The sequence below is a fragment of the Gadus morhua genome, chromosome 21 (assembly GCF_902167405.1).
Source record: "Gadus morhua chromosome 21, gadMor3.0, whole genome shotgun sequence".
In the NCBI taxonomy this organism is placed as follows: domain Eukaryota; kingdom Metazoa; phylum Chordata; class Actinopteri; order Gadiformes; family Gadidae; genus Gadus; species Gadus morhua.
Window position 1 is genome coordinate 19,203,058 of NC_044068.1, and position 10,000 is coordinate 19,213,057.

Here is a 10,000-nt window from a genome sequence, read left to right on the forward strand (position 1 = left end):
TATTATGACGTAGGGCATTGTATCATCTGACTCATGTTTGACCAAGTCTCTAAAGAGCAATCCAATGCAAACAGCATTTGCATTGGATGATGCTGTTGGGACAGAATTATATACAGTATAAAAGCAGGCACCAGCTATGGTATAGAAGTAGTTTGTAGTTGTATTGTTTTTAGTATCTCTTTTTGATTCTACTACTGGGCTGTACTTGCAATTTCACCCTTGGGAAGTATGGATGGTGATGTCCGATGAGTTAGTTAGGTATGTAAGTTAGTTCTTAGTGCTTGTCCATTCTCTAACCTACAGCCACAATGGTGTAGTCCCAGTGACACTGTTGAATACTTAAAGAGACACCTTATACAAGTTAAATGTGAAGGTAAGATTATAGAGCTCATATCTTTGCATAAATGTTAGAACCGGTGTAAACAGCCGTCGGCTACGGTGGGTCAGGGCATCGTTTCCTGTGATTCAGAGGTGGTTCAGTGGAATACATCTTGCCTGGCAATCACAAGTGGATGAAACGCAACCCTCTTTTGGCAGGGTAATGTACACTGTAAAACTTTTCACCTTAAATTACAGTAAAGTTCCGCCAGTAAGGTCGTTTATTTACAGTAATATAGGCCTAACTGTAAAATTACTGTGAGAATTTCGCCGTCGATTGACATCAAAGTCTTACAGTGTAGGGGAGAGGGAGCAGGACGGGAGAGCGTGTTGTTCTTGCCTCTCATCTGCCCTCTCTCACTTTACGACCCGATCTCCCCCCGCCACCGACGGGGTCTGGCGTGCCTTACAGCGGAGCGACCGGCGGCGCGGACGCAGAGTAGCAGGGCGGAGCCGGCGGAGCATTCCGCCCCCAGGCGGAGCTGGGAGCCCACCGCCCAGCTGGACGGGAGCCCTGTGGACCGCTACAGCGTCAGCGCCACCAAGCCAATCAGAGCGCAGCACCGCCTGGCCAAAGCGGGCAGGGACAAGGATGCCCGCGTTCCGCTACCGGAGGATGTAGGTAAGGTGGAGAGAGTGAGCGACAGCAAGAGAGAGAGAGGCTACAAGAGAGAGAGTGAGGAGATGTATTACATGGGTATCCACCCATACCTCATATCTGTGTCTTTGTGTGTCTGTGTTTGTGAGTGTCTGTGGTGTGTTTGTCTGTGACTGTGTGTCCATGTGTGTATGTGTGTGTGTGTGTGTGTGTGTGTGTGTGTGTGTGTGTGTGTGTGTGTGTGTGTGTGTGTGTGTGTGTGTGTGTGTGTGTGTGTGTGCGTGTGCTTGTGACGCGTGATAAACCTATGCAGAGCTCGCAGTAGGGGCCCAAAGTAGAAGTCCCAGAGAGGAGAGGAAAACAGAGGAGGGAGAGAGTTAGAACGCTTTGGATTCAGCAGGACTGGCTTAAGTAAAAGAGCGTGTTTTTCTGAGAAACCCGGTTTTGCTCTTTCTCATGTGGAGGGCCCAGTACCAGCAGGGGATGAGCTGGGACTCTGGGACTGGGACTCAAGGAGGAGTGTGCGTGTGTGTGCCTGTGAGTGTGTATGTTTGCATGGGTTTGTACTTATGTCTATGTTTGCTTGTGTGTGTTCCTGAGAGACACATTTTTATCAACACGTTACTTCATTATTGGATGGGCTCACCAGAGATGAACCGCGCCTCATTCCCCCTCACCCTTGTCCCTCTGGGGCCCGGGGCCCATGCGGCCCTGCTGTGATTTCACTCTCTCTCGGGGACCTTATTTTTAGCTCTGGACGACACCCACTCTCATTCCCTGCTTATTAAGACAGAACCAAAGAGGAGCTCTAGTCAGGGCCTGCTGTTTTTGTACGTATGCAGTTTGAAGTCTCGTCTGCATTTGTCATTATTCCATTTTCCTCTGTGCTTGGCATCCAGGGGCCATACTTCATCAATGGTACAGAGCCCGCAGCCAAGCCCGCTTTTCCACATGCAACCCGGCCCAAGCTCCTATAACCCAATACCCTGTGTTGTGGCCGTCCATTGTATGTGTGTGTGTGCGTGTGCGTGCGCGTGCGTGTGCGTGTGTGTGTGTGACACAGGGAGAGTTGGGGATGGACTGTTTTAAAGGGTGAGTGTGTGTGTTTTAAGTGCACGTCCTTTGTGTGTGTGTTTGTGCGCGTGTGTGTCCGTGTGTGCATTTGCGTGTGTTCGGCGAATGTTTGACAGAGAGGCACTGAGAGACTGTGGGCTTTGTTTTAAGTGTTCATCTATTGCATATCTGTGCTGTGTATGTTTTGTGTGTGTGTGTGTGTGTGTGTGTGTGTGTGTGTGTGTGTGTGTGTGTGTGTGTGTGTGTGTGTGTGTGTGTGTGTGTGTGTGAGTGTGTGTGTGTGTGTGTGTTTTCTGTATGATCCATCATCGCTTATTGTCTTCGATTGTTTATCGGTTTAAGTTGGCCTTCACCACGTCCCTCTCGCTGCATAGTTTGTGTTCTCGTGTGTGTGTGTGTGTGTGTGTGTGTGTGTGTGTGTGTGTGTGTGTGTGTGTGTGTGTGTGTGTGTGTGTGTGTGTGTGTGTGTGTGTGTGTGTGTGTGTGTGTGTGTGCGTGTGCATATGTGTGTGCGCGTGTAGTTTAGTTTGGATTATTTATTTATTCGATTTGATTCCTCATGAGCCGTCCTGTGGTCCATCCATCTCCGGCGTGCGGAGCCATTAAAGCTCTGGCGTGTGACGCCGTCCATGTGTTCCCGCCGTGTTCTGCAGCGGTCCGTGACGTGCAGCACGGATCGATCTCATGTCCACTGTCCTCACAGCGGCCGGCCGTGCTCGCAACGCTATCGAGCGAGCGCTGGTCGTAAATTAAACACCACGCGGCGACTCAGCGTGTCGTCAATGTGTCAATCACATGTTTGGACAACAAGGACGGATTAATGACTTATGAAGTGGGGAAAAAAAGGAGGGACAAAGAGAGAAGGAAAGGGAGAGTGTTATTTATTGGGAGGCTGAGGTTTCAAGCATTAACTGAACTGAATCTTTTAACGAGCCTTAAACTTTTAATTGTGTAATTGAACCATAGAACTTTTTGTTCTATAAAATGTAGGGGAAAGTTTATTGTGTGTTCGCTTGTGTGTTTTGTGCCGACCCCCAATCTACCTTGATATACGATAGATAACATTCATTGACAGGTTGAAAATGAACTCACCCTATGTCTCCTCTACTAGCCCTATAGCCGCCCCATGTCTCCTCTACTAACCCTATGGCCACCCTATGTCTCCTAGACCCTGAGTGGGCCAACCTGGACGGCTTCGCCGTGGTGGGGGGGGGGACCGGTCAACGCGTCCTCAGCAGCAGGTAGGGCCCGGGCCACTGCCTCTTGTACTTTAACAAACGCACACACAACCTCAAACTGAGTGCTCCAATCGATCCCCGGATCCTCCAAGCTGTGTCGAGGTGTCCCTGAGAGATGCAGCCTTACCCTCACTGCTCTCGATGAGCTGGCTGTCGCCTTGCATGGTTGACGCCGCCGTCGTTGAGTGAATTTGAGCATGAAAAAGCGTTGCATAAATGCAGTCTATTTATCACTGTGGTTCTCGTGATTATGGTCATGATGTAAGGGGGGCAATGTGTGGCGTTGGTCCTGACGACAGGGTCAGTGCCGACATGTTTTGGACCAAGACCGACATGCATGTTATTTTCACGTTATAGAAGACTCGATCTGTTTGTATTTCATGCTATGCTTCTGATTCCCTCCCGGCGGAGGTGCCCTGAAGTCAATCTGGAATCAAAGTCAAAGTTCCTTCCCCCAAATTCCTTCTCAACCATGGTCAAGATAACCCCCACTACGAGTCTCGTTGTGGAAGTACCGGGAGTCTGCAAACAGCAACACTCCCTTTCCCCTCCAGGTCACGGTTCAGTCTGACGTAGAAGTTGAAAAACCAGAGACGTCGGACAACCCAACGCAGTCTTTTCAGATTCATAAAATCATCCGGAGGCGCACACAGCTTTTGGCTGTGAAAATATATATTATATGATATAGATATCTATATATTATATTATTTAGATATAGAGCTCCAGGAATCCCGTCGGAGCACCGATGTGTGTGCCATCGGATAATATTATGAATCCGAGCCATTGCGATGCATCCATCATAAACACTAGCGCATGGTACCGTGGCTGCAAGCTGCTCAGGGCCACATCCCCACCCTCCACTTTGACCTGCCTCTCTCCTCCTCATTAGCATTTAAAGATACAGACACAGAAACTGCATGTTTGAAAAGCTCATTGTGGGACTGAAAGTCTTCAAATACTGTGTTAGGGGCTCACGCCCACCTCACATATAAAAGCTGTCACGGTTAGCGGGTGGCAGGCAGGCAGGTAGGACCCAATAGCAGACAGTTCAGGTAAAGGATTACTTATTAACGCAAAAGGCAAGGAACACCGAGGCCACGTTTATACGTAGCAGGGTATTTATAGAAACGAATATTTCCCCCCCCTCCGTTTTCAAAAATAACATTGTGCACACAATATCGTTTTCAAAAAAGTTGTCGTTTACATCAAAACGCATAAATACGCCGTCGAGCGCAATTAAAGCCATGCAAGCCAATCAGAATCCGCAGAATCAACAACAACGAATAACACAAGCGTCTTCCTGTAACAAACAAACTGTAAACATAGGGCGCTCATATGACGTTAAGCATTTCCTGGCGCATAATGTGACACTTCAGAACCTAAAACCCTGTTTCCCCCGTTGACACAACAACACATAACCGGCGTTTTCAGAAATCACCACTTTGGCCGGAATTTTTAGAAATGATCGTTTTCTGTGACAAAAACAGCGTTTTCGTGTAAATGAGAGGCCAAACCGCGTGGAAATATCTGCGTTTTCCCTTCGTGTAAACGGGGCCCGAGAACACAGGTGACGCAGGTGACGCAGGTGACGCAGGTGACACCAGGAACACAGGTAACACACAGGACACAACTCACCACAAACTTCAATGATCCGACAAGGAACAAAGGAAAGACAAGGGCTTAAATACCAAACACACAGGGCACGCAACGAGTAACAGCTGAAACACATTAGAGGAGGGAGCAGTAATCACACAGGAGGGAAACTTGACCGGACATGGGGAGAAACAAGACAGACATACCAAAGTAAAACAGGAAACACACCAAAACAAGACAAGGAAACCGACAGACCATGACAAAAGCATCAATAAAGTAGCATGCCATGGGATATTTAAACAAAGTTTTCACGACTCAGTCATTTGGTTTACAGATAATAAAAGGGTAATGATGGAAATATTGGTATCTTAAAGTTACATTTGATTAAGTTATTTGTTATGCTATATTTTTTTCATAATTTCTATGGAGATGTGAAGATATATCAGTTGGAAATTATTAGCACTTTTCCAAACCATGCAAATAAAATGAAGGGATTGAAGGGAAATATTACCAGGAGCTGTACAGCTTAGAAAACATCGGAGGCCTAATCAACAATTAGGCCTCCGATGTTTTCTAAGCTGTACAGCTCCTGGTAATATGGGTTATTTCAAGATTTGAGATAGGAAGTACAGCAAGCTAAATGCTCGATTTAAAAAATAAATAAATAAAGGCCCTTCAAAGTGGTTTGGAAACATGTAAAATTTCCTGGAACTGAGACAACATTTCCTATGCACTCTTTTGCCTCTTGTTGAACGCTACCTCAATGTATTTGGCAGAGCGCGCCTTTATTTTGAAGAGAAAAATGAGCGGTGATTCACAAAACAACAGCTGTTTTGCATCATCTCTTGTGCTGTGCACATTGTGTGTTGTGGCTTTTCCATTCTGTATATTGTAAACGGTATAATCACATTTTACAGACGTCTAACTTGTTAGACAGCAATCGGATCTCCCAATAAAATGTAATTGTGAACTTTCTTGCTCACATACGTCAAATGTTTAATGCATGCAACATTTATAGTCTAAGATATAGTGATAAACTCAGTGCCCTGCTATACAAAGATTTGCTTCGGGATAATTGAACAGAGCTTTGCAATCTACTGCAAGCTTCTTGTTGGATTGAACCTGGGAGCGGTCAAAAGAGCCCAGCTCAGGGGAGCTACGGCAGACAGAAGCAGTGTTTGGGGTTAACGCAGGCCGTGGAGTCGGGGTCTGCTCTGGGGCTGTCTGGCTCCCGGCCGACAGCAGAGCACACAGGCCTTCAGAGGGTCCCTCTCTGCTCAGTCTCTTCTGATCTGGCAGTGGGCGCAGTGTGGAGCCCAGAGCTGTCAGGGCAGGAGACGGAGAGGAGGGCTAGAGCTGAGGTATTTAGGAGCGGCTCTGTCCTATTGAAACCACATGGGGATTATATATATATATATATATATATATATATATATATATATATATATATACTGTATATATATATACATAACACTGTGCATCAGATTATTCCCTGTACTTTACGATCCGCTAGCCAAAGACAAATATATGTAATATATAATATATAATGTAATATATATTTATCTATACGTATGTATATATATACACATACACACTCACACACACCTCACACACAAACACATATATATATATATATTTCTTTCACTCTCTTTCTCCCCCTGTGCTCCACTCAATAGCAATACCATTAAATCAGTGCTCTTTTTATAACTGACTCATTTGGAAGAGAATAGTCTTTGTTATAAAGAAAAATATCATGCATTCTTCACTATTCATTTTCACACTATAAACTTAGAAACCACTATAAAAAAGATTTAAGAGTACGATCGTAAGCAGTTTTGGGTGGGTCGCAGGAAGGCCAGGTGTGCCACACACACAAACACACACATGAACACACACACACACGCACACACACACACACACACACACACACACAAAGACACAAAATAATTGGTGCTTATATGTGAGAACAGGTGCAGGGGCCAATAGGAAAAGGTTGAGAAAATAGGGGAGAGTGGAGAAGCTGGAGGACCACCAGACGGTGGTTGGGACCTGGGGATGATCCAGCACCAACCGCAGAGGAGGTAGAGGCGGAGGAGGAGGAGGTGGAGGGGGAGGAGGAGGCAGTATAGGGGGAGGAGGAGGTGGAGGAGGAGGAGGAGGAGGAGGAGGAAGAGGAGGAAGAGGAGGTGGAGGAGGCGGGAGAGGAGGAGGGGATGAGGAGGAAGAGGAGGAGGTGGAGGAGGAGGTGGAAAATGTGGAGGAGGAGGAGGAAGAGGAGGAAGAGGAAGTAATGATCCGTCTGGCAGCTGGCCTGGGATCCAGTGGGTAAAGTGATCCACTCAGCTGTACTAACAGAACACCAGAGAACTAGATACACAGACGCTAGACAGAGATGTGGACAAAGAATGTGAGGTAGACGGAGAGATCAAGAAGGGGAGGAGAGGTCGGGGAGGAGGAGGATGAAAGAGAAAGAGGAGGAGGATGAATTGGAGAAGGTGGAGGAAGAGGAGAAGGTGGAGGAGGGGGAGAAGGAGGAAGAGGAGGTGGAGGAAGAGGAGGAGGAAGAAGAGCAGTAAGAGGAGGAGGATGTGGAGAAGGAGGAGGAGGCAGAGGAGGAGGTGGAAGAGGAGGAGAAGGAGGAAGAGCAGTAAGAGGAGGAGGATGTGGAGAAGGAGGAGGAGGTAGAGGAGGAGGTGGAAGAGGAGGAGAAGGAGGAAGAGCAGTAAGAGGAGGAGGATGTGGAGAAGGAGGAGGAGGTAGAGGAGGAGGTGGAAGAGGAAGAGGGGGAGGAGAAGAGCAAGGTCAAGCGAGTGATTCACAAAAGAAGAAAAGTAACAGAAGCACGAGAAATCCCCCAGACACCATCCGTTCTCTGGGATATTTCTCCCTTCTGTCCAGACCCCTCATCCAAGGCCTTCTCTACTCTATCCTCCCCGTCGCTGCCAATACCTCAATTCACCTCAGCTCCATGTATTCCCGTCCATCTCCGGGCGCACGCGAATCCACTGGTAGCCGATCCATCACGGCGGCGGTTAGCCCCACCGCTGTGTGTTTGTTGGCCGGTGTGGGAGACGGCCTTCCACTGTAACCCGAGCACTGCTCAGACTTTCCACTCAAACTCCCGAGACCGGGGGTGAATTCCTGAACAGGTTCTGCAGACGCCATGCCCCCTCTACGCTGGTTGGCCCATTGGACACGTCCGACCCGCAACGAACTACAAGGGGGGATACCCAGCTCATCACTGTTGTCCTGTACCCCCCCCCGCCCCCCAAGAACTACTTCAAGACCGAATCCAAAAGCAGGCTTGTTGGCAGACAAGGTCAATGATCCACTGCATCTGACAGCGATTAGGGGGAGGGGTTGGGGGGTTGGGGGGCTGGGGGGATGAATGAAGGAGGGTTTGGCACTTTGGAACTGGGAATTAAAAGACCCAGCAAGGGGGAGGCAGGGGACAGCAATTAGACGATCAACAACAATCCCACCAAAGTGTGTGTGTGTGTGTGTGTGTGTGTGTGTGTGTGTGTGTGTGTGTGTGTGTGTGTGTGTGTGTGTGTGTGTGTGTGTGTGTGTGTGTGTGTGTGTGTGTGTGTGTGCGTGTGTGTATGTGTGCGTGTGTGTGTGTTATAATGTTTGTGGACACCCTTCGACAAACGTGACTTTCATTTCAGACCTTTGTGCAATTATGCTTCTTTCAATGAAAGGAGCAATGACTTACAGTCCTAGTTTTCCCTCGCTGGCGATGGCCGCCGACAGACGCGCAGATGTTGTGTCGTCTTCACAAACGCTCACATGGCTGTGATCATCTGCTGCTCTCTGATGGGTCTCCCCTCTCTCTCTGATTGGTTACCGCTCTCTGATGGGTCTCCCCTCTCTCTCTGATTGGTCACCGCTCCCTGATGGGTCTCCCCTCTCTCTCTGATTGGTCACCGCTCTCTGATGGGTCTCCCCTCTCTTTCTGATTGGTTACCGCTCTCCGTCTGTTGTCTCCATAAGGCCGTGCCGCCGGGCCCCTGCACCCCGCGGCTCCAGCCCGGGTGGAGGCCCCTGTGGAGGTGCCCGTCCCAGTGGAGCCGGCCTCACCTGTCTCCAGGGCGCACAGGAGGCCCCCCCAGTCGTCCTCGGGCCCCCGTCAACCCTACAGCAGGGCCCTGGGACGGCTCCCCCTGGTGGACAGGAGACAACAACACAGCACTAAGCCTCAGTCGGACCAACGGAACCGCAACGGCCACAAGCTAGGTAAGAGCCCGACACCCTAGTCCCCGGAAGGAGCCTGGGCCAATGAATCAACAGTCTCATTGTTGAGGGTGAAATACAATGCTACTTTAGTCAGAGGCTCATTCAAGTAAGGGAAGTAAGAAAATATTCAGCGATGGCTGTGTCCTATTTCTAAACAGATGTACTGAGTGTAAATAACTCAGGGTTCGAATGTGCTGTTGTTCATTGTGTGGTACAAGTCTGTGTTAAAGGTCCATGTTAAAAACCCAATACTGGGTGACGAATCAATTTAAACCATCTCTCCAGGCCTAACTTCATCATCTGTGGCCAATATAGTTTGTCGACAGGACTTTTGTCCCCATCCTGCTGAAGAGCAATAGTCTGGGTATGCTCTCGCCACAATGTAACAACAGCAACATAGCACTTCTGTCAATGTGCATCGCGTCACTGCGGAGTTGGTGACCATGTGTGGACAAGATAAGACAGAGAACCGCCATAATACTATAAAGACATTCTTATCACAAAGACCAAGGTGCTACTGCTATTATTCAAATTCACCGAAGTCTCACGCTAAACCCTCTAAGATGCTCTGAGTCCATGAAAACAAACCACAACTGTGATGGTAACGTTTGAGTCACCTCAGGAAGGAACGTTGAAACCGTGAAACCATGGTTTCATTGGGCACCTGTCACTCAGGCTCACATGTACAGGCTGTGTTGGTTGTTGTTTGCAGCTTGTCGTTCCGCAGCGCTCCCCGACCAGTAAACCCCGGCCCCGTGCCCGGTGTCCCTTTCTGTTCGTAGCCTCTGAGTCCGTTCATGTGGTGTCACTGCAGGCCCAGAGGACACCGGGTCGCCGGAGCAACCCCGTCAGCCGGCCCGTGCTCGCCAAAGCCAGCGTGCCA

At 48.7% G+C, this 10,000-nt stretch overlaps 1 protein-coding gene across 3 annotated transcripts in view; it reads left to right on the top strand.

Annotated features, from left to right (window-relative positions):
• fndc1 (fibronectin type III domain containing 1) overlaps positions 1-10,000 on the top strand; it is a 39,327-nt gene that overhangs the window by 6,911 nt on the left and 22,416 nt on the right. For 2 of the 3 annotated variants that reach the window (XM_030345425.1, XM_030345426.1), the window contains exons 2-4: positions 791-1,000; positions 8,875-9,117; positions 9,900-10,000. The exon at positions 9,900-10,000 is cut by the window's right edge and continues 1 nt beyond it. In XM_030345425.1, the coding sequence (XP_030201285.1) occupies positions 791-1,000; positions 8,875-9,117; positions 9,900-10,000 (554 nt within the window). Of the gene's footprint in view, positions 1-790; positions 1,001-3,218; positions 3,292-8,874; positions 9,118-9,899 lie in introns of those variants that run through there. The other variant, XM_030345427.1, reaches the window with a different exon arrangement.